General features: G+C 36.7%; 1 protein-coding gene across 2 annotated transcripts in view; it reads left to right on the top strand.

Moving 5' to 3' along the window:
- gria4a (glutamate receptor, ionotropic, AMPA 4a) overlaps nucleotides 1-26,221 on the top strand; it is a 351,871-nt gene that overhangs the window by 256,091 nt on the left and 69,559 nt on the right. For both annotated transcript variants that reach the window (XM_062067252.1, XM_062067253.1), the window contains exons 11-13: nucleotides 4,289-4,495; nucleotides 13,708-13,923; nucleotides 16,260-16,420. In XM_062067252.1, the coding sequence (XP_061923236.1) occupies nucleotides 4,289-4,495; nucleotides 13,708-13,923; nucleotides 16,260-16,420 (584 nt within the window). The remainder of the gene's footprint in view (nucleotides 1-4,288; nucleotides 4,496-13,707; nucleotides 13,924-16,259; nucleotides 16,421-26,221) is intronic.

Below are 26,221 nucleotides of genomic sequence, written 5' to 3'. Positions count from 1 at the left end.
GCGATTCTTATTTGTAGCGATTCCTAGTCGATTAAAAAAAAAAAAAAGGATTAACTTTTTTTTTTTAATTATTATTATTTATTCAAATCTATCCTTTCAAGCCACTCGGACAAAAATGCAAGTGGTGTCAAAACAAAACAAATATTGATTTGTAACGATTCTTAATCGATTAAAAAAAGAAAATCAAAAAAAAGATTTACATGTTATGTTATGTTGTGCCCTACAAAGTGTTTGCACTGTAAGTATTGTGCTTGTTCCACACCAGCTGTTTGATTGCAACATTCATCTTAGTCCAGTACCAAATTTGGAGGTGTTGAAATCGCCGTGTAAAATCGCTAATGCTAATAGTAGCCCGTCTATGGCAAATCCAATTAGCATCCCGCTAGCCTTACTTTAGGTGTGAGCGTTTTCCACCAAGCATACATGCTCGGTTGCTGTTGGGAATTGCAATATTACTCAGTTTGACTGAGTCCGCTCTCAGTGCTGCTTGAGTGATGAAGCATGTAGTAATATAGCATAAATACATCGTAATATGTGTACATACTAGTCTGATAATCAGCACGTATTCTGCATACACATGAAAACAAACACGCTAAACGTATTGCAAACGATATTTTACGTCCGCTAGCGAGTTAGCACATTTAGTAGATGAGGCCCTCAATGATGACCGTGAATATGCAGCAAACAGCAAATGAGTTGCACATTTAAATAATGCTCGTTAGGATGTTTTCCGGCCGAGGTTGTGGTTGAGTGAGCAGCTTATGAGGATGGAAGTGTTGATGCACTGGAGGACGCACGTTTGATGTTCATTAACGCCATGATTCATGGCCGCTCCATGGAACGAGCGCCTGGGGATCTGATAATGTCTCCGCTAATGTTGTTGGAGGAGAAACGTTATTGTAAGTTCTGACACGGTAGGACAATATGATATCATTATCGGCTGCTTATACCCACGCTGATTTACATCATAGACGAAGGACTGTACGCCAAACGCGAGGAGGCTAGCCGAGCCACGGAACGGGTCCGGGCGATAAAACGATATGTGAATAATATCAATTAAAGAACGCGTTCGATAAAATGTCGGATTTTTTTTTACTTTGTAGGAAGTATGCTAACCAGAGAGCCAACTGACAGCCAATCAGGTGACAGTACCTACTATCAAGTTTGGTTGCTCCATCTTGTTATCTGGCAGTTGATTCTTTTATATATATATATATATATATATATATATATATATATATATATATATATATATATATATATATATATATATATATATATTTTTTTTTTTTTTTAATATATTTTTTTATTTTTATTTTATTTATTTATATATATATATATATATATATATATATATATATATATATATATATATATATATATATATATATATATACATATATATATATACATATATATATATATATATATATATATATATATATATATATATATATATATATATATATATATATATATATATATATGTATATATATAAATAAAAATTGGCCCCGGGCCCCACTTTGGACAGCCCTGGTTTAGCTTCTCTCCTTCCTGTCATCTTTGGCAAGTGTATTCTGAAAAAGTGTATTGACACTTCAAAACAACAAAGTTGTTACTTTTATTTCCTCCTTGGAGGAAAAGTGTGAGTCAGGTGCTCGTCCCAGCGGGGACACATCCGCACTTGGAACAAACCTCCCATAGAAGTGCCGTCACATTGCATTATTCGCCTCTTTCTAGAAGAAAAGGCGCGCACAATATATCTCTGTGGTCTGATACCATCTTTTATTTATGTCTCACTTTCAAAACGTAGATGTAAGTGCAGTTTGTGCACACTTGGAGGGAAGATGGACTCCAAAATAAAGGTGGATTTGACAAATTGTTGACGTGACATCACTTCCATGATGATATCACTTTCTTCCATGATGACATCACTTCCATGATGATATAAAGGATAAATAAATGGGTTATACTTGTATAGAGCTTTTCTACCTTCAAGGTACTCAAAGCGCTTTGACAGTATTTCCACATTCACCCATTCACACACACATTCACACACTGATGGCGGGAGCTGCCATGCAAGGCACTACCAGCAGCCATCAGGAGCAAGGGTGAAGTGTCTTGCTCAAGGACACAACGGACGTGACTAGGATGGTAGAAGGTGGGGATTGAACCTCAGTAACCAGCAACACTCCGATTGCTGGCACGGCCACTCTACCAACTTCGCCACGCCCTTTCTTCCATGATGACATCACTTCCATGATATCACTTTCTTCCATGATGATATTACTTCCATGATGATATCACTTTCTTCCATGATGACATCACTTTCATGATGATGTCACTTACTTCCCTGATGACAATACTTACATGATGACATCACTTTCTTCCATGATGACGTCACTTACTTCCGTGATGACATCAATTTCATGATGACATCACTTCCATGATGACATCACTTCCATGATACCACTTACCTCCATGATGACATCTCTTTCACGATGACATCACTTTCATGATGACATCACTTCCATGATGACATCCCTTCCATGATGACATCACTTACTTCCATGATGACATCACTTCCATGATGATATCACTTACTTCCATGATGACATCACTTCCATGATGATATCACTTACTTCCACGATGACATCACTTTCATGATGACATCACTTTTATGATGACATCACTTCTATGATGACATCACTCACTTCCATGATGACATCACTTCCATGCTGATATCACTTACTTCCATGATGACATCACTTTCATGATGACATCACTTCCATGATGACATCACAGATGGCGTTAGTTCCTTAGGTCGTCTCTAGCTAACGCTGCGTTGAAAGGAGCAAGCTTTCAAGGTGGCTGAATAGGTTTGATGTGTTGAAGTGTGATGTTTATTTGGGGTGGATATCCAATAGTGGGTTTTTTCCCGATATAACACTCACAATCAATCTGTTTCTACAAAACGCAAAAGCAGTGAAGTTGTCACGTTGTTTAAATGGTAAATAAAAACGGAATACAATGATTTGCAAATCCTTTTCAACTTATATTCAATTGAATAGACTGCAAAGACAAGATATTTAACGTTCCAACTGAGAAACTTTGTTATTTTTTGCAAATATTAGCTCATTTGGAATTTGATGCCTGCAACATGTTTCAAAAAAGCTGGCACAAGTGGCAAAAAAGACTGAGAAAGTTGAGGAATGCTCAGGTGAGCAGGCTAATTGGGAACAGGTGGGTGCCATGATTGGGTATAAAAGCAGCTTCCATGAAATGCTCAGTCATTCACAAACAAGGACGGGGTCGAGGGTCACCACTTTGTCAACAAATGTGTGAGAAAATTGTCCAACAGTTTAAGAACAACATTTCTCAACCAGCTATTGCAAGGAATTTAGGGATTTCACCATCTACGCTCCGTAATATCATCAAAAAGTTCAGAGAATCTGGAGAAATCACTGCATGTAAGCGGTAATACCCGTGACCTTGGATCCCACAGGCGGTACTGCATCAAAAAGCGACATCAGTGTGTAAAGGATATCACCACATGGGCTCAGGAACACTTCAGAAAACCACTGTCAGTAACTACAGTTGGTCGCTACATCTGTAAGTGCAAGTTAAAATTCTACTATGCAAAGCCAAAGCCATTTATCAACAACACCCAGAAACGCTGCTGGCTTCGCTGGGCCTGAGCTCACCTAAGATGGACTGATGCAAAGTGGAAAAGTGTTCTGTGGTCTCCCTGATTACCCGGAATTTCCAGGAAATTCCCCCCATTGACAATGAATGGGAAATATACAAACCTCTCCATGTCCCACAGTTCTCAACCGATTGGAAGCGTTCCAACACCCACACACTCCACTCACCCAAGCTTTTCTGTCACGGTCCGTGCACGCGTCAGTGCGCATTCATCTGTGCGCTGCACTGAGCGCAGCTCCGAGAGCGTGCCCCAGACCGGCGGCAGCAAACAGCTGCAATCAATCACCCGGCAATCTGCACACCTGGAGCTGATGATCAGACCTGCCTTCAAAAGCCTGCACAACCTGCCATCCCTGGCCAGAACTTACTGTTATGTGTGCAGGAGGGAGTTGTGACAGCAACATCACCCCCTTGTAGTTCTGTGCCGTCACAACTCCCTCCTGCACACATAACATTTTCAGTTCTACTCACACGTATCGGGCCTTCACACGCACTTCCTAATGGAATTTTAAATTCTAGTTTCTCCCCCCCCCCCCCCCCCCAACCCCCTGTTTAAATGTCTTGTCTTTATCGCCCTCGCAGGAGGGTCCCTACGTGATGCTGAAGAAGAACTGGGAGATGTACGAAGGCAACGAGCAGTTCGAGGGCTACTGCGTGGACTTGGCCTCGGAGATCGCCAAACACATCGGAATCAAATACAAGATCTCCATCGTGCCCGACGGGAAATACGGCGCCAGGGACCCCGAGACTAAGATATGGAACGGCATGGTGGGGGAGCTGGTTTATGGGGTAAGGACCAAGTTGTGCAGTTAGAATGTTGCAATGGCTGCTGGGAGAACCATCTTTGTGGTGGCCTAAGAGTATATATATATATATATATATATATATATATATATATATATATATATATATATATATATATATATATATATATATATATATATATATATATATATATATATATATATATATATATATATAAACGTATCACAGCCTCGTCATACAACTTCAATTGGCGACTGTTTTTAGTTATGATTATGGATAACCTACTTTAATCCTGAGTCAAGGGGACAAGCAGATATTTAAGTATGGGTTTTTGAAAATATTAAAGTGTCTAATATATGCAATTGTATGCGCTACATTTCTCTGTCAAAATTAAAGGAACAAAGAGATTTTAGCCAGAAAGTCATTGATTATTTCTAGCCTTTCACAGGCCAAATAAATGATGTGGCGAGCCACTTGAAATAATGTGGCAGAAGACATGAATTCATGTGGTGGGCCACATCAAATGTTTTGGTGGGCCAATTTAAATTATGCCGTGAACCACATAAATGAGGTGGAGGGCCAGATTAAATGATGTGGCGGGCCACTTTAAATGATGTCATGGACCACATAAAATCATGTTGTTGGCCACATTAAATGATGTAGTGGACCACATAAAATCATGTTGTGGGCCAATTTAAATGATGTAGTGGACCACATAAAATCATGTTGTGGGCCACTTTAAATAATGTAGTGGACCACGTAAAATCATGTTGTGGGCCACTTTAAATGATGTAGTGGACCACATAAAACCATGTTGTGGGCCACATTAAATGATCTGGCGGGGCACATAAAAAGGATCTTGGAGGACCACATCAAATCATGTTGTGGGCCACTTTAAATGATCTGGCAGGGCACATAAAAATGATGTTGGGGGACCACGTTAAATGATGTAGCAGGTCACATTAAATGATGTGGCGGGCCACTTGAAATAATCCGGCGGACCGCATAAAATCATGTTGTGGGCACGTTAAATGACATAGCGGGACACATAAGACTGATTTCGGAGGACCACATTAAATTATGTGGTGGGCCATTATAAATTATGTATTGGACCACATCAAATCAAGTTGTGGGCCACTTTAAATGATCTGGCAGGGCACATACAAATTATGTTGGGGGACCACATTAAATGATGTAGTAGGGCACATTAAATGATGTGGCCTCCATTTTAAAAGATGTGGTGGTCCACTTGAAATTATCCGGCGGACCGCATAAAATCATGTTGTAGGCCACATTAAATGATGTGGCGAAGCACATAAAAATGATTTTGGAGGACCCCATTAAATTATGTGGCGGGCCCCATTAAATGATGTGGTGGGCCATATTAAATAATGCGGCGGACCACATTAAATCATGTTTTGGGCCACTTTAAATGAATGGCGTTGCACATAAAAACAATTATAATTATTAATGACACATTTAATAACACATTCATATTTTTTTAAATGAATAAAATAACATGTTTGTGTATTTAATTCCAATTATAATTTTAAATGACACATTTAAGTACTTATTTAAAGACGCATGTATTTATGTATTTTTGTCCTATTTCAAGCGGCCTAAAAAAGCATCCCTGTTGTCCTTGCGGAGGACGCTGGTTCAATTTGAGGATTTACAAAAACAAAACACACCAGGATGTCTTCCCTAATGACCGCCTCGGGCACCAGAACTAAAAAAGAAACCTCCCAAAGTCGTGTCGCTCGTCACGCCACCGTGACCCCACCTCGGGCTCCCACCCGGTCCGAGCACGCTTCCCGCCCGGCCCGGCGACTTCCGCGGCGGCCCCGTGCTGACGTGGCGCGGGGCCCACTTTTTGGGAGACAATGTCAGTCCTAACTTTGCACAGATCGTTTTGCAGAATTAATTGGCCAGCAGAATCTTTTAATGGCAGGGAGGTGACACCGAGGAAGCGGCGCTAATCAGCTTTGATTTGTTCCGAGAGCTCGATGTCCTCGCTGATGAGGCTGCAAAAGGGAACATTTATTAGCTCCTGCCTCTAATTTACTTGTTATCTTTTTGTTTGTTTGCTTCTGCATGCCAGCGCCACCTGCTGTCTTATTCACATCACAGAGCTCCCAAGTCTTTCTCAAATATTGAGGTGGGGGAACGTGCTTTATCAGTATCACGCTTCCAAAAGCTGTGCACTACAAAACGTGCTCATTGTAGCCATTGATCCTTATTTAGATTTTTTTCTTAAATGTTTTATATTTCGTGCTCCTGAGTTAATATTGCTGATCAATATGAATTAATATTTAATTTAGTTTGTATAACTTAATTTTTTCAGTCGGTCAAAAATATTTTTATAGTTTTATTTTTATTTAATTTTTTTACAGGGGCAACAAAATAATACGCAATAATACGATAATAATACAATTCCAACTACAAAACCAAACCCAGCCCAACAACATTAAGAATAGCAATCAACAGAGCAATTCAAATTTTTTATAGTTTAAATAAGGGGGAAAAAAATTTCAGTTACAGAATAAAAAAATAAAAAATGTTAAGTTTGTTTTTTGGTAAGTTGATTTATATTTATTTATTTGTTGTTTATTTAATGAAAATAAGGATACAAAGTTAGGCAGAGGCGCACCTCTAACAATTTTATAGACAGATTATACTATTTTTTAGGGACATCAAAAAAATCAGTTTTCGATTAAATCGCGATTCTAATTTGTAACGATTTTTAATAGAATAAAAAACATTTTTAAAAATTCATTTTTTATTTTATTTTTTTTGTATCTGTCCTATCCAGCCATCAGGCAGTTCATATGCTGCACAGCAGACCTATTCAATGATAATGATAATAAATCGCAATTCTAATTTGTAACAATTTTTAATTAAAAAAAATATATTAAAAATCGATTTTTTTTTTTTAAATTTATTTTATTTATTTTGTATCTGTCCTATCCAGCCATCAGGCAAATCATATGCTGTAAAGCAGACCTATTCAACCCACAAAAGCTTTTATTTGGCCAAACTCAACTCAACTCAACTCAAAATAGTCTTGATGAAACAATTCAAACTCATGTATGCAGTACTCCCGCCATCCCACAGGGGGCAACAGTGAGGCCTATGTGTCACAATGAAGCAGCATTGTGTGAGTAGAAGAAGAAATAAATCGCGAAAATCAGTCTTTTAACAGCGACTGGATGACAAAGTTGTCTTTTTTTTCAGTTACAGACTAAAAAACTATTTTAAAAAAGTTAGTTTTTTTGGTAAGTTGATCTACATTTATTTATTTTTTGTTTCTCTAATGATAATAAGGATACAATGTTAGGCAGAGGCACACCTATAACAATTTTTTAGACAAATCATACTATTTATTATGGACATAAAAAAAATCAGTTTTCGATTAAATCGCAATTCTAATTTGTAACAATTTTTAATTGAATAAAATACATTGAAAAAATATATTTATTTTATATATTTTTTATCTATCCTATCCAGCCATCAGGCAAATCATATGCTGTACAGTCAGCCTATTCAAACCGTAAAAGCTTTTATTTGGCCAAATAGTCTTGATAAAACCATTCAAACTCATGTCGCCCATGTATGCAGTACTCCCGCCATCCCGCAGGGGGCAACAGGGAGGCAGATGTGTCACAATGAAGCAGCATTGTTTGAGTAGAAGAAGAAATAAATAAAAATAAATCTAATAGCCTAAAGTTTATGTCTTAAATAAATAATAATCTTTGTGATTAACACATACTTTCATATCATGTGACAATGTTTATCCCGTTAAATTAGGTTACATATAAGTATTGAATACGACTAAAACCAAGAGTAAGATCGCTAATTTAGTGTTAATATTTGAGTGGCCATCTGTCGTGAAAAAGTTGGGTTTTGGGGTCAAAAAGGGTAAGAATCCTCCTGATTTGCCGATAATTAATCACATCCAGCCAGGAAGAAGAAGCTGTTGTAGTGTGCATACACACACTAGGACATTGTCACATTTAAAATGTAATATTTTTCATGGATTTCACCTTTACTTGCTGTGTAGTTGATTAATATTTATCTTTCTAATCATCCTGACCTGGGCCTAAAGTTTATGTGTTAAATAAATAATAATCTTTGGGAATTAACACATGCTTTCATATCATGTGTCAATGTTTATCCTGTTAAACTGTAATTAGGTTAGATATAATTATTGAATACGACTAAAACCAAGAGTAAGATTACTAATTTAGTAGGGATGTCCGATAATGGCTTTTTGCCGATATCCGATATTCCGATATTGTCCAACTCTTTAATTACCGATACCGATATCAACCGATACCGATACTGATATATACAGTTGTGGAATTAACACATTATTATGCCTAATTTGGACAACCAGGTATGGTGAAGATAAGGTCCTTTTTTTTTTTTAAATTAATAAAATAAAATAAGATAAATAAATTAAAAACATTTTCTTGAATAAAAAATTAAATAAAACAATATAAAAGCAGTTACATAGAAACTAGTAATTAATGAAAATGAGTAAAATTAACTGTTAAAGGTTAGTACTATTAGTGGAGCAGCAGCACGCACAATCATGTGTGCTTACGGACTGTATCCCTTGCAGACTGTATTGATGTATATTGATATATAATGTAGGAACCAGAATATTAATAACAGAAGGAAACAACCCTTTTGTGCGAATGAGTGTAAATGGGGGAGGGAGGTTTTTTGGGTTAGTGCACTAATTGTAAGTGTATCTTGTGTTTTTTATGTTGATTTAATTTTTAAAAAATAAAATTAAAATTAAAATTAAAAAAACCATACCGATAATAAAAAAAACGATACCGATAATTTCCGATATTACATCTTAAAGCATTTATCGGCCGATAATATTAATCACATCCAGCCAAGAAGAAGAAGCTGTTGTAGTGTGCATACACACACTAGGACATTGTCACATTTAAAATGTAATATTTTTCATGGATTTCACCTTCATTTGCTGTGTAGTTGATTAATATTTATCTTTCTAATCATCCTGACCTGGGACTAAAGTTTATGTCCTAAATAGATAATAATCTTTGGGAATTAACACATGCTTTCATATCATGTGACAATGTTTATCCTGTTAAACTGTAATTAGGTTACAAATAATTATTTATTACCACTAAAACCATGGTTAAGATTACTAACTTAGTGTTAATATTTGTCGTGAAAAAGTTGATTCTCGGGGTCAAAAAGGGTAAGAACCCTTAATTTGCCGATAATTAATCACATCCAGCCAGGAAGAAGAAGCTGTTGTAGTGTGCATACACACACTAGGACATTGTCACATTTAAAATGTAATATTTTTCATGGATTTCACCTTCATTTGCTGTGTAGTTGATTAATATTTATCTTTCTAATCATCCTGACTTGGGCCTAAAGTTTTTGTCCTAAATAAATAATAATCTTTGGGAATTAACACATGCTTTCATATCATGTGACAATGTTTATCCTGTTAAACTGTAATTAGGTTACATATAATTATTGAATACGACTAAAACCAAGAGTAAGATTACTAATTTAGTGTTAATATTTGTCGTGAAAAAGTTGAGCCTCGGGGTCAAAAAGGGTAAGAACCCCTAATTTGCCGATAATTAATCACATGCAGCCAGGAAGAAGAAGCTGTTGTAGTGTGCATACACACACTAGGACATTGTCACATTTAAAATGTAATATTTTTCATGGATTTCACCTTCATTTGCTGTGTAGTTGATTAATATTTATCTTTCTAATCATCCTGACCTGGGACTAAAGTTTTTGTCGTAAATAGATAATAATCTTTGTGATTAACACATGCTTTCATATCACGTGACAAGGTTTATCCTGTTAAGATGTAATTAGGTTACAAATAATTATTGAATACGACTAAAACCAAGAGTAAGATTACTAATTTAGTAGGGATGTCCAATAATGGCTTTTTGCCGATATCCGATATTCCGATATTGTCCAACTCTTTAATTACCGATCCGATATCAACCGATACCGATACTGATATATACAGTTGTGGAATTAACACATTATTATGCCTAATTTGGACAACCAGGTATGGTGAAGATAAGGTCCTTTTTTTTTTTTAAATTAATAAAATGAAATAAGATAAATAAATTAAAAACATTTTCTTGTATAAAAAAGAAAGTAAAACAATATAAAAACAGTTACATAGAAACTAGTAATTAATGAAAATGAGTAAAATTAACTGTTAAAGGTTAATACTATTAGTGGAGCAGCAGCACGCACAATCATGTGTGCTTACGGACTGTATCCCTTGCAGACTGTATTGATATATATTGATATATAATGTAGGAAGCAGAATATTAATAACAGAAGGAAACAACCCTTTTGTGTGAATGAGTGTAAATGGGGGAGGGAGGTTTTTTGGGTTAGTGCACTAATTGTAAGTGTATCTTGTGTTTTTTATGTTGATTTAATTTTTTTTTTTTTAATAAAAAAAATTTAAAAAAACGATACCGATAATTAAAAAAACGATACCGATAATTTCCGATATTACATTTTAAAGCATTTATCGGCCGATATTATCGGACATCTCTATAATTTAGTGTTAATATTTGTCGTGAAAAAGTTGATCCTCGGGGTCAAAAAGGGTAAGAACCCTTAATTTGCCGGTAATTAATCACATCCAGCCAAGAAGAAGAAGCTGTTGTAGTGTGCATACACACACTAGGACATTGTCACATTTAAAATGTAATATTTTTCATGGATTTCACCTTCATTTGCAGTGTATATGATTAATATTTATCTTTCTAATCATCCTGACCTGGGCCTAAAGTTTATGTGTTAAATTAATAATAATCTTTGTGATTAACACATGCTTTCATATCATGTGACAAGGTTTATCCTGTTAAACTGTAATTAGGTTACATATAATTATTGAATACGACTAAAACCAAGAGTAAGATTACTATTCATATTTGTCGTGAAAAAGTTGAGCCTCGGGGTCAAAAACGGTAAGAACCCCTAATTTGCCGATAATGAATCACATCCGGCCAGGAAGAAGAAGCTGTTGTAGTGTGCGTACACACACTACATTGATATGACATTGTCACATTTAAAATGTCATATTTTTCATGCCTTTCACCTTCATTTGCCGTGTATATGATTAATATTAATCTTTCTAATCATCCTGACCTGGGACTAAAGTTTATGTGTTAAATTAATAATAATCTTTGGGAATTAACACATGCTTTCATATCATGTGACAAGGTTTATCCTGATAAGATGTAATTAGGTTACATATAATTATTGAATACGACTAAAACCAAGAGTAAGTTTACTAATTTAGTGTTAGTATTTGTCGTGAAAAAGTTGAGCCTCGGGGTCAAAAAGGGTAAGAACCCTTAATTTGCCGGTAATTAATCACATCCAGCCAAGAAGAAGAAGCTGTTGTAGTGTGCATACACACACTAGGACACAAAATTACACAAAATGTAATATTTTTCATGGATTTCACCTTCATTTGCTGTGTAGTTGATTAATATTTATGTTTCTAATCATCCTGACCTGGGACTAAAGTTTATGTGTTAAATTAATAATAATCTTTGTGATTAACACATGCTTTCATATCATGTGACAAGGTTTATCCTGTTAAACTGTAATTAGGTTACATATAATTATTGAATACGACTAAAACCAAGAGTAAGATTACTAATTTAGTAGGGATGTCCGATAATGGCTTTTTGCCGATATCCGATATTCCGATATTGTCCAACTCCTTAATTACCGATACCGATATCAACCGATACCGATACTGATATATACAGTTGTGGAATTAACACATTATTATGCCTAATTTGGACAACCAGGTATGGTGAAGATAAGCTCCTTTTTTTTTTTAAATTAATAAAATAAAAAAAGATAAATAAATTAAAAACATTTTCTTGAATAAAAAAGAAAGTAAAACAATATAAAAGCAGTTACATAGAAACTAGTAATTAATGAAAATGAGTAAAATTAACTGTTAAAGGTTAGTACTATTAGTGGAGCAGCAGCACGCACAATCATGTGTGCTTACGGACTGTATCCCTTGCAGACTGTATTGATATATATTGATATATAATGTAGGAAGCAGAATATTAATAACAGAAGGAAACAACCCTTTTGTGTGAATGAGTGTAAATGGGGGAGGGAGGTTTTTTGGGTTAGTGCACTAATTGTAAGTGTATCTTGTGTTTTTTATGTGGATTTAATTTAAAAAAAAAAAAAAAAAAACGATACCGATAATAAAAAAAAACGATACCGATAATTTCCGATATTACATTTTAAAGCTTTAATCGGCAGATAATATCGGCCGGCCGATATTATCGGACATCTCTATAATTTAGTGTTAATATTTGTCGTGAAAAAGTTGATCCTCTGGGTTAAAAAGGGTAAGAACCCTTAATTTGCCGGTAATTAATCACATGCAGCCAGGAAGAAGAAGCTGTTGTAGTGTGCATACACACACTAGGACATTGTCACATTTAAAATGTAATATTTTTCATGGATTTCACCTTCATTTGCTGTGTAGTTGATTAATATTTATCTTTCTAATCATCCTGACCTGGGACTAAAGTTTATGTGTTAAATTAATAATAATCTCTGTGATTAACACATGCTTTCATATCATGTGACAAGGTTTATCCTGTTAAACTGTAATTAGGTTACAAATAATTATTTATTACGACTAAAACCATGGTTAAGATTACTAATTTAGTGTTAATATTTGTCGTGAAAAAGTTGAGCCTCGGGGTCAAAAAGCGTAAGAACCCTTAATTTGTCGATAATTAATCACATCCAGCCAGGAAGAAGAAGCTGTTGTAGTGTGCATACACACACTACATTGATATGACATTGTCACATTTAATGTGTAATCTTTTTCATGCCTTTCAAAAACATTCACGACTTAAAGACTTTTTCCCCCGACTAAGAATATGAATAGAAGAAACTTCAAGTGTTTAAAAGGAACACTAAAGTGTGAGAATGTGGCCCTTAGCGCCTCATTTGTTACTCCTCTTTCTTCCCTTCAACACAGACTCTGTCTCAGCAAAAGATCCTCGTTGTGCACACCTTTTCTCCTGCTTGTCGACGCACCGTTCACTTGTCCTCGCTCTTTTCCACGTCCTCAACCTTCTCCTCAAGCGGGCCCCTCGCCGTCTGCAAATGAAGAGCGTGATTAACGAGGCCTCTTTTCTTGGCAGAAAGCGGAGATCGCGGTGGCCCCGCTCACCATCACTCTGGTCAGGGAGGAGGTGATCGACTTCTCCAAGCCCTTCATGTCTCTGGGAATCTCCATCATGATTAAGAAGCCTCAGAAGTCCAAACCGGGCGTCTTCTCCTTCTTGGACCCGCTGGCCTACGAGATCTGGATGTGCATCGTGTTCGCTTACATCGGCGTCAGCGTGGTTCTGTTCCTGGTGAGCGCGCCTCTTTGAGCTGTTTGACCACCGTTTGCATCAAAAGGAGCGCCAGCAAATAACAACCGAAGGCACTTTTTTCATTCGACCAATCCCACAAATTAATGGCGGCCTCGCAGCAATTTGTCTCTGAGCGGCACAACAACAGTTGCATCTAAACTTGTTGGTTTATTGTGTAGACCAGGAGTGTCCAAGCCCTTTTTGTTGAGGGCCACATCGCAATTATGGCTGCCACTTTCAATGAAGTGTCAAACCACTTTAAATGAAGTGGCACACCACATTTAATGATGTAGCAGACCACTTTAAATGAAGTAGCAGACCACTTTAACAGAAGTAGCAGACCACTTTAAATGAAGTAGCAGACCACATTAATTGAAGTGACAGACTACAGTAATTGAAGTGGCAGACTACATTAATTGAAGTGGCAGATCACATTAATTGAAGTGGCAGACCACAGTAATTGAAGTGGCAGACCACATTAATTGATGTGGCAGACCGCTAAAATGAAGTAGCAGACCACATTAATTGACGTGGCAGACCACTTAATTGAAGTGACAGACTACATTAATTGAAGTGGCAGACCACGTTAATTGAAGTGGCAGACCACAGTAATTAAAGTGGCAGACCACATTAATTGAAGTGGCAGACCACATTAGCTAATGTGGCAGACTACAATAATTGAGTGGCAGACCACATTAAATGAAGTGGCATTCCACATTTAATGATGTAGCAGACCACAATAAATGAAGTGGCAGACCACATTAATTGAAGTGACAGACTACATTAATTGAATTGGCAGACCACAGTAATTGAAGTGGCAGACCACAGTAATTAAAGTGGCAGAACACATTAACTAAATTGGCAGACTACAATAATGGAAGTGGCAGATCACATTAAATGAAGTGGCAGACTACATTAATTGATGTGGCAGACCACCTTAAATGAAGTGGCAGACCATATTAATTGATGTGGCAGACCACATTAATTGAAGTGACAGACTACATTAATTGAATTGGCAGACCACAGTAATTGAAGTGGCAGACCACAGTAATTAAAGTGGCAGAACACATTAACTAAATTGGCAGACTACAATAATGGAAGTGGCAGATCACATTAAATGAAGTGGCAGACCACATTAAATGATGTGGCAGACCACATTAATTGAAGTGACAGACTACATTAATTGAATTGGCAGACCACATTAAAAGAAGTGGCAGACTACAATAATTGATGTGGCAGATCACATTAAATGAAGTGGCAGACTACATTAATTGATGTGGCAGACTACATTAATTGATGTGGCAGACCACATTAAATGATGTGGCAGACCATATTAATTGATGTGGCAGACCACATTAAATGAAGTGGCAGACCACAATAATTGAAGTGGCAGACCACGTTAATTGAATTGGCAGACCACAGTAATTAAAGTGGCAGACTACATTAATTGAAGTGACGGACTACATTAATTGAAGTGACAGACCACATTAATTGAAGTTGCAGATCACATTAATTGAAGTGGCAGACCACATTAATTGATGTGGCAGACCACGTTAATTGAAGTGGCAGACCACAGTAATTAAAGTGGCAGACCACATTAATTGAAGTGGCAGACCACATTAACTAATGTGGCAGACTACAATAATTGAGTGGCAGACCACGTTAAATGAAGTGGCATACCACATTTAATGATGTAGCAGACCACATTAAATGAAGTGGCAGACCACATTAATTGAAGTGACGGACTACATTAATTGAAGTGGCAGACCACAGTAATTGAAGTGGCAGACCACAGTAATTAAAGTGGCAGAACACATTAACTAAATTGGCAGACTACAATAATGGATGTGGCAGATCACATTAAATGAAGTGGCAGACCACATTAAATGCAGTGGCAGACCACATTAATTGATGTGGCAGACCACATTAATTGAAGTGACGGACTACATTAATTGAGTTGGCAGACCACATTAAATGAAGTGGCAGACTACAATAATTGATGTGGCGGACTACATTAATTGATGTGTAAGACCACATTAGATGAAGTGTAAGACCACATTCATTGATGAGGCAGACCACATCACATTAATTGATGTGGTAGACCACATTTAATGATGTGGTAGACCACATTTAATGATGTAGCAGACTACATTCATTGATGAGGCAGAGCACATTAAATTGAGTGGCAGACCACATTAAATGCAGTGGTGGACCACATTAAATAAAGTTATGGACCACACTGAATGAAGTGGTGGGCCACGTTAAACCATGAACCATACACTGCAGTGTTGTCCCGCTGCCCGTGTCAAAGACGTTGTGTTCCTGTGCGGCCGCAGGTGAGTCGCTTCAGTCCATACGAGTGGCACGCTGAGGAGCCTGAGGAGGGAACCACGGAGCTGGGGCCTGCAGACCAACCTCCCAACGAGTTTGGCATCTTCAACTCACTCTGGTTCTCACTGGGAGCCTTCATGCAACAAGGCTGCGACATCTCACCACGGTGAGTGTGTGTGTGTGTGTGTGTGTGTGTGTGTGTGTGTGTGTGTGTGTGTGTGTGTGTGTGTGTGTGTGTGTGTGTGTGTGTGTGTGTGTGTGTGTGTGTGTGTGTGTGTGTGTGTGTGTGTGTGTGTGTGTGTGTGTGTGTGTGTGTGTGTGTGTGTGTGTGTGTGAGGGAAACCCCCCGGTTGCTCCGCAGCGTGCTAGGCTAAAAATACACGTCTCTTCTATTTTTGACAGAAGTGTCATGTGGCTGCACACCGGAGTTGCAGCCTTGCAGGGAATCAAACGGTCTCTCTTCTACTGCCACCAGGAGTTCTTTATCTTACGCATGAAGTCAATTCCTTCATTGTTTAATAAAAAAAACAAAAAACATATACATTTAAATTCACTACTTTATTAAAGTGTTTCCAAGCACCATCTTTCCCCAACTATAGAGCCCACTAAATTAAATGTTTTATTTTTTTTTCCCCATATATTATCTGCATATATATGTTACTAAATGAGTTATTTACACTGAAATATTTTGTAAATGTTTATTAATTGTTAATTGTTTCCAAAAGGTGTCTTCAACAAGGCAGTAAAACGGCGGACCAAACAAAACAGGAGTCATCTTCATCGTCTCCGAACAGCTTAACAGACTTGATAAGTCCACTTTGACGTTTAGTTGAATTTGCAAAACTGAAACAATACGAAAATAATGCCATTGTACGTTAATACTAACAAAGACACTCGTAAACATGTTAGCATGTTTGCTAATGCTAACATGTTTTGCCATATATTAGCCGCACCGGACTATAAACCCCAGATATATATATTACTAAATGTGTTATTTACACAGAAATATTTTGTAAATGTTTATTTACATACCTTAATTGTTTCCAAATGGTGTCCTTACCAAGGCAGTAAAACGGCTGACCAAACAAAACAGAAGTTATGTTCATCGTCTCTGAACAGCTTAACAGACTTGATAAGTCCACTTTGACGTTTAGTTGAATTTACAAAAGTGAAACAATACAAAAATAATGCCATTGTACGTTAATACTAACAAAGACACTCGTAAACATGTTAGCATGTTCGCTAAAGCTCACATGTTTTGCCATATATTACCCGCACCGGACTATAAGCCCCAGATATATATGTTACTAAATGAGTTATTTACACAGAAATATTTTGTAAATGTTTATTTACATACCTTAATTGTTAATTGTTTCCAAATGGTGTCTTCAACAAGGCAGTAAAACGGCAGATCAAACAAAACAGAAGTCATCTTCATCGTCTCCAATCAGCTAAACAGACTTGATAAGTCCACTTTGACGTTTAGTTGAATTTGCAAAACTGAAACAATACGAAAAGAATGCCATTGTACGTTAATACTAACAAAGACACTCGTAAACATGTTAGCATGTTCGCTAAAGCTCACATGTTTTGCCATATATTACCCGCACCGGACTATAAGCCACAGATATATACTGTATGTTACTAAATGAGTTATTTACACTGACATATTTTGTAAATGTTTATTTACATACCTTAATTGTTAATTGTTTCCAAAAGGTGTCTTCAACAAGGCAGTAAAACGGCGGACCAAACAAAACAGAAGTCAACTTCATCGTCTCCGAACAGCTTAACAGACTTAAAAGGCGATTTTGACGTTTAGTTGAATTGACAAAACTGAAACAATACACAAATAATGCCATTGTACATTAATACTAACAAAGACACTCGTAAACATGCTAGCATGTTTGCTAAAGCTCACATGTTTTGCCGTATATTAGCCGCGCCGGACTATAAGCCACAGATATAAATGTTACTAAATGAGTTGTTTACACATAAATATTTTGTAAATGTTTATTTACATACCTTAATTGTTAATTGTTTCCAAAAGGTGTCTTCAACAAGGCAGTAAAACGGCGGATCAAACAAAACAGAAGTCATCTTCATCGTCTCCAATCAGCTAAACAGACTTGATAAGTCCACTTTGACGTTTAGTTGAATTTGCAAAACTGAAACAATACGAAAAGAATGCCATTGTACGTTAATACTAACAAAGACACTCGTAAACATGTTAGCATGTTTGCTAAAGCTCACATGTTTTGCCATATATTAGCCGCGCCGGACTATAAGCCACAGATATATATGTTACTAAATGAGTTGTTTACACAGAAATATTTTGTAAATGTTTATTTACATACCTTAATTGTTTCCAAACGGTGTCAGTAAGAAGGCAGTAAAACGGCTGATCAAACAAAACAGAAGTCATCGTCATCGTCCCCGAACAGCTTAACAGACTTGATAAGTCCACTTTGACGTTTAGTTAAATTTACAAAACTGAAACAATACAAAAATAATGCCATATTAAGTTAATACTAACAAAGACACTCGTAAACATGTTAGCATGTTTGCTAATGCTAACATGTTTTGCCATATATTAGCCACACCGAACTATAAGCCGCAGATATATATGTTACTAAATGAGTTATTTAGGATTTTTCATATTGACTGTGTCGGTTTTAAAAGTGCTCCCCCTCTGGTCAACATATGAAATAACAAGTGTGTGTAAGAGATGTGCCCCCTTTGGCCAAAATTAATTTAAAAAAAATAATAATAATAAATATGTATATTGAGACATACTGAAATAACTTGAAGTAAATAAGGAAGATTAAAAACCGATTACAAACAAAAAATTAAAAATAAATGAATTAAAAGCAGTCTTTTTCTCACAATGTGTCAAATTTTTTCTTATAAAATTGGGAACAATTTCTCATATTCTTTCCGTTTCTGTAACATTGCAGTATTTTCTCGTAAAATTATTACTTTTTTTTAATGTAAAATTATTACTTTTTAATGCAAAACGGCGACATCTGTCATATAAAATTCTGACTTTTATCACAATATTGCCAATTGTTTTGTTGTTCTTGTAAAATAGTGACATTTTGGAGTAAAATTATGACTTTTGTCATAATTTTGCCAAGTAAAAATTCTGATGATTACTATAATATCGGCAAAATGTTTAAGTCTTCTTATAAAATTGTGACTTTTGTCGAGTAAAATGACGACTCTTTTCATAAAATTGGCAACATTTTAAAGGCCTACTGAAATGAATTTTTTTTATTTAAACGGGGATAGCAGATCTATTCTATGTGTCATACTTGATCATTTCGCGATATTGCCATATTTTTGCTGAAAGGATTTAGTATAGAACAACGACGATAAAGATTGCAACTTTTGGTATCTGATAAAAAAAAGGCTTGCACCTACCGGAAGTAGCGTGACGTAGTCAGTTGAACATATACGCAAAGTTCCCTATTGTTTACAATGATGGCCGCATGAAGTTAGAGAGATTCGGACCGAGAAAGCGACAATTTCCCCATTAATTTGAGCGAGGATGAAAGATTTGTGGATGAGTAAAGTGCAAGTGAAGGACTAGTGGGGAGTTGAAGCTATTCAGATAGGGAAGATGCTGTGAGAGCCGGGGGTGACCTGATATTCAGCTGGGAATGACTACAACAGTAAATAAACACAAGACGTATATATACTCTATTAGCCACAACACAACCAGGCTTATATTTAATATGCCACAAATTAATCCTGCATAAAAACACCTGCGTGTTTGTTATGCTAGCTCCTAGCTCCTCTGCTAGCTCCTAGCTCCATAGAACACGCCAATACAATTCAAACACCTGATCAACACACACAATCACTCAGCCCAAAAGACAGTTCACCTAACCCAATGTTCATAAAGCTTATATATTTTTAAAAAGTTACGTACGTGACGCGCACATACGGTCAAGCTATCAAATGTTTAGCAGCCAAGGCTGCATACTCACGGTACCTGATATTCAGCTGGGAATGACTACAACAGTAAATAAACACAAGACATATATTTACTCTATTAGCCACAACACAACCAGGCTTATATTTAATATGACACAAATTAATCCTGCATAAAAACACCTACGTCTTTGTTATGCTAACTCCTAGCTCCTATGCTAGCTCCTAGCTCCATAGAAAACGCCAATACAATTCAAACACCTGATCAACACACACAATCACTCAGCCCAAAAGACCGTTCACCTAACCCAAGGTTCATAAAACTTATATATTTTAAAAAAGTTACGTACATACGCAAAAAAAAAGTTGCGCACATACGGTCAAGCGATCAAATGTTTAGAAGCCAAAGCTGCATACTCACGGTAGCACGTCTGCGTCTTTGTCATCCAAATCAAAGTAATCCTGGTAAGAGTCTGTGTTGTCCCAGTTCTCTACAGGCGTCTGTGTATCGAAGTCAAAAGTCCTCCTGGTTAGAGTCTCTGTTATCCGAGTTCTTCCATCTTGACTGCATCTTTCGGGAATGTAAACAAAGACGCGCCGGCTGTGTACTGTTGTTGCTGACTTCGTTCGAAAAATACGTCCGTTTCGCACCGACAACTTTCTTCTTTGCTTGCTCAGCTTCTTTCTCCATAATGCAATGAATATAATTGCAACAGATTCACGAACACAGATGTCCAGAATACTGTGGAATTATGAAATGAAAACAGAGCTTTTTTGTATTGTATTCAATGGGGAAGGCTTACCCGTGTTCCCCGAGCTACGTCACGCGCATACGTCATCCTCAGAGGCGTTTCGAACCGGAAGTTTAGCGGCAAATTTAAAATGTCACTTTATAAGTTAACCCGGCCGTATTGGCATGTGTTATAATGTTAAGATTTCATCATTGATATATAAACTATCAGACTGCGTGGTCGGTAGTAGTGGCTTTCAGTAGGCCTTTAAGCTTTTCTTGTAAAATTGCGACTGTTATTGAGTCTAACTGTTATCATAATATTGCACAAATGTTCAGTTTTTCTTGTAAAATTGTGACTTGCGTTGAGTAAAATTACGACTTTTATTATAATACTACCAAAATCAAAGTTTTTCTTGTGAAATTGTGACCTTTTTCTTGTGAAATTCCAACTCATTTTTCACAACAAGCTTTTTTTATATTTGCATAGTATGTAAATATTATTAATGTTGTAAATACACTTCTTTATATATCTAGAAAGGGTGGTCCTAAAGAGGGAGGCATTATTCTCAAATCTCAAGAAGGTAACAAATACACAAACGTGTGTGTGTGTGTGTGTGTGTGTGTGTGTGTGTGTGTGTGTGTGTGTGTGTGTGTGTGTGTGTGTGTGTGTGTGTGTGTGTGTGTGTGTGTGTGTGTGTGTGTGTGTGTGTGTGTGTGTGTGTGTGTGTGTGTGTGTGTGTGTGTGTGTGTGTGTGTGTGTGTGTGTGTGTGTGTGTGTGTGTGTGTGTGTGTGTGTGTGTTGTAGTGATGCAGACTGTTTACAATGCAAAGCACTTTTCTCATGTTAGCACTTGTACGATGTACAATCACACACACACACACACACACACACACACACACACACACACACACACACACACACGCACAGTAAATGTAAATAATAGAAGTACAAATGACACGCGGGTGCTACAGGGTGGGAGATTTCACAGTTTGCGAGGCGTCCATGAAAGTTTCAGAAGGCAAAGAAGAGTCCGGCTGTATTTTGAGAATATTTATAGAAAAATGTCGTTCTATTATTGAGGACCTCAGAATGCAGTTTATTGAAATATTCATGGCCGTCATCCTGCAGAGCGTCACACAGCAACAGGGAGAGTTGGACGACACAACAAATGAAAGATGAACTGATCTCCATCATTCCTGCTGTCACCTTTGCTGAGCGAGCTGCCGTGTCATTTATTTTACAGTAATTATTGTACAGTAGTCATTTTTTACAGTAGTTATGATACAGTAGTCATTTTTTACAGTAATTATTATACAGTAGTCATTTTTACAGTAATTATAATACAGTAGTCATTTTTTACAGTAATTATTATACAGTAGTCATTTTTTTACAGTAATTATTATACAGTAGTCATTTTTTACAGTAATTATAATACAGTAGTCATTTTTTACAGTAATTATTATACAGTAGTCATTTTTTTACAGTAATTATTATACAGTAGTCATTTTTTACAGTAATTATTATACAGTAGTCATTTTTTACAGTAATTTTTATACAGTAGTCATTTTTTTACAGTAATTATTATACAGCAGTCATTTTTTACAGTCATTATTATACAGTAGTCATTTTTTTTACAGTAATTATTGTACAGTAGTCGTTTTTTTACAGTAATTATTATACAGTAGTTATTTTTTACAGTAATTATTATACAGTGGTCATTGTTTACAGTAATTATTATACAGTAGTCATTTTTACAGTAATTATTATACAGTAGTCATTTTTAACAGTAATTATTATACAGTAGTCATTTTTTACACTAATTATTATACAGTTGTCATTTTTTACAGTAATTATTATACAGTTGTCATTTTTTTACAGTAGTTATTATACAGTAGCCATTTTTTACAGTAATTATTATACAGTAGTCATTTTTTACAGTAATTATTATATAGTAGCCATTTTTTACAGTAATTATTATACAGTAGTCATTTTTTACAGTAATTATCATACAGTAGCCATTTTTACAGTAATTATTATACAGTAGTCATTTTTTTACAGTAATTATCATACAGTAGCCATTTTTTACAGTAATTATTATACAGTAGTCATTTTGTCTTCACATGTCTGATCTCACTGCAGACTTTTCTTTCTACGACATTGCATCAGCAACCTGAAACATTTGTCATCCATTCTAACTGTGACGTACTGTAATATGTGCGCTCATATTACATCATGTACAGTAATAACTCATTAAGTCATGTGCAGTAATAACTCACTTTAAGTCATACACTGCATGTTTCCTCACCTCATTAACTCTGTATTGAGAAAATAAAAGCAACATCAAATAGTTTTCTCCTTTGTTGTATATACTTTTAGTGTGGGTTATATATTGCCCACACCGGTCTCCATCTAAACACAGGAGTGGCGCTCTTAAAAGCACGGCGGGAAGCGAGGGAAAATGACGTTAAACCAAGCGCTTGGTTTCGTTTGCTCCGAGGGGAAATCTTGTCTGCCGTGATTATCAAGCCGAACATCGCTAGTGCGCATGCGCCTGACACACATTAATAAATGGCGACTTATCATTATACCGTTTACTGTTACATTCCTCGTCCATCAACAAGTAAAAAGTCAAGAACGGTCACGGCATGTTCCTGCCGCTGATACTGGTCAATTTTTTTAGGGCTTACAGCTCAGTGGCCTAGTGGTTAGAGTGTCCGCCCTGAGATGGGTAGGTCGTGAGTTCAAACCCGAGTCATACCAAAGACTATAAAAATGGGAGCCATTACCTCCCTGCTTGGCACTCAGCATCAAGGGTTGGAATTGGGGGTTAAATGACCAAAAATGATTCCCGGGCGCGGCCACCGCTGCTGCTCACTGCTCCCCTCACCTCCCAGGGGGTGAGTAAGGGGATGGGTCAAATGCAGAGGACAATCTCACCACACCTAGTGTGTATACGACAATCATTGGTACTTTAAATCAGTGGTCCCCAACCACCAGGCCGTGGCCCGGTACCGGTCCGTGGACCAATTGGTACCGGGCCGCACAAGAAATTATTTTATTTTATTTTATTTATTTATTTTTTTAAATTAAATCACAATATATACATTATATATCAATATAGATCAATACAGTCTGCAGGTATACATTCCGTAAGCACACCTGATTGTATTTCTTTATGGAAAAAAATAAAAATAAAATAAAATAAAATAAAAATCCCCCCCGCCACACCCCCCCTCTCCCCCTGGTCCGTGGGACAAATTTTCAAGCGTTGACCGGTCCGCAGCTACAAAAAGGTTGGGGACCACTGGTTTAAATGACGAGGGCGGCCAAATTCGAGCCCTGTTTTTTGTTAGCTGACTCTTGCTAAAGCTTATTTACGACTTAGAATGCATACAAAAAGAAAGACACATGCCTTCTTGATTGTGAATGATGGACAAAACTCCAAAAATTGTGCAGTTGCTCTTCCGACCTAATATTTCCACAAATGATGCTGCAGTAAAGTTATCGGATATTTACCCAGCATGAACGTTCAGCTCTTTTATTTACAAGAATTCAACGGATGAATACAAGCTTCTTTTTTTTATTGCTCCTGAAACTTGTTCACCTCAAGGACTTTATGCTCTTGGTGTCTGCTTCCACACCCACTTAAAAAAAAAAAAAACCTCCAGCAGACTTTTTACATTTGGAAAAAGAAGAAAAGTTGGCTGTGCTTTGACCCTCCCATTGTTTTGTTTTTGTTTGCTCTCATCTTCTATTCATTATTTTTTTGTTTTGTTGGTCCTCCTTCAACAACACCTGCGTCGTCTCCCAATCTTGCGCCATTTGGTGCAAACAACAGAAGAAATGCAGAAAAATAGAGGGACTATTTGTATGCGCACACTCCATCAGACAGGAGGTGCACCCGACAACACACACACTCACAATGCTGTTTCATAACTAGACAACATACAGTATGTGTGTGTGTGTGTGTGTGTGTGCATGTGTGTGTCCTTGCGATAATGCGATACTAAACGTCACGCTGGTGTTCATCACTGAAATTGCCGGCCTTGTCACCTCCGATGTAGCCTGACTGCAGTAAAGACTGGCACTGCAACACTTATTATGAACGCCAGATTATAATCCTACAAAGAGAACGCTGTCACGGATTTCTTACGTCGACTTTTTCTCGGCCGTTTTTTTTTGTTTGTTTTTTTCCAATCAAAGAGAAATGCAAGTAGAGTTCATTGTGGTAACATTTGATCTATTGTGTATAATAATACATGTTTGTTTTGTCTCCATGATAATCACACTTTTACATTATTATTGTGTCATTGGATTCAACGGCATTAATCAGAAGTACTTTATTAATCCCTAAGGGGAAATTGAGATTTATTTATTTATTTTATTTTATTTTTTATTTTTTTGTTGTATTTTTTTCAGTTTTTAATTTTTTATAGTTTTTTTTTTACTATAAGCCGCACCCACTACATTTTAGGGGGAAAAAATCCACATATTAGCCGCACCGGACTATAAATCGCAGATATACACGTTGTGAAATTAGCTATTTATACCTAAATACTCTGTAAATGTTTATTTATGTTACATATACAGGGGGAGTAGTGACGGCACAGTTCCACAAGGGGGTGATGTTGCTCTATGTTTTCTTATATATTTGTACAATATATATGTCTGTTTAAGTTTTTCGAGTCACTTGTGTTTTCTGTTAGTTTTGGACTCCTTTAGTTCCTGTTTATGCACCTCTGAGTTTGTTACCATGGCTACTGTTGTGTAGACAGCTCTTCCTCCCAGTGATTTTAAGCTGCTGGTCACTCCCAAATTCTTAAATGGCACATAAGCTGAAGTTTAATTCATCACCAGGCAGTAGTTGGTATTTTGTGGTTTATTCTCAAAGCTTTGAAGACAAACGTGAGACCAAATCCAGTACAGAAGCGTTCCCTAGCCCAGTCTAGATCGATCCCCCAAAACCCCTGAAGTCCTGTGTTCTTCCCTCTGTCCCTCGCTCCCACCCTCATTGTTTAGACTACTTCTTGAGTTATCTCTACTCTCTGCATTCCACTGCTAGAAGGCAGACACACATTACTATGAGAGAGAAAGAAGGAAGAATACTAACTATTTTGTAATACGACCACGAAACTAAAGAAGTAACACTTAAATATGAATGTATGTAATTATCCACTTCCGTCACTACGTATTATTTTCACCTGCCTCTTGTGTTCGGGACGCGTACCTGTTTGTAATCAAGAGACATTATTTAAGCCTGCCTTTGTTTGGCTTCTTTGTTTGCTTTACGCAACAGC

This window comes from Entelurus aequoreus, linkage group LG13 (assembly GCF_033978785.1).
Source record: "Entelurus aequoreus isolate RoL-2023_Sb linkage group LG13, RoL_Eaeq_v1.1, whole genome shotgun sequence".
NCBI lineage: Eukaryota > Metazoa > Chordata > Actinopteri > Syngnathiformes > Syngnathidae > Entelurus > Entelurus aequoreus.
Note: the sequence above shows the minus strand (reverse complement) of the source record. Positions and strands in the feature narration are given on the sequence as shown.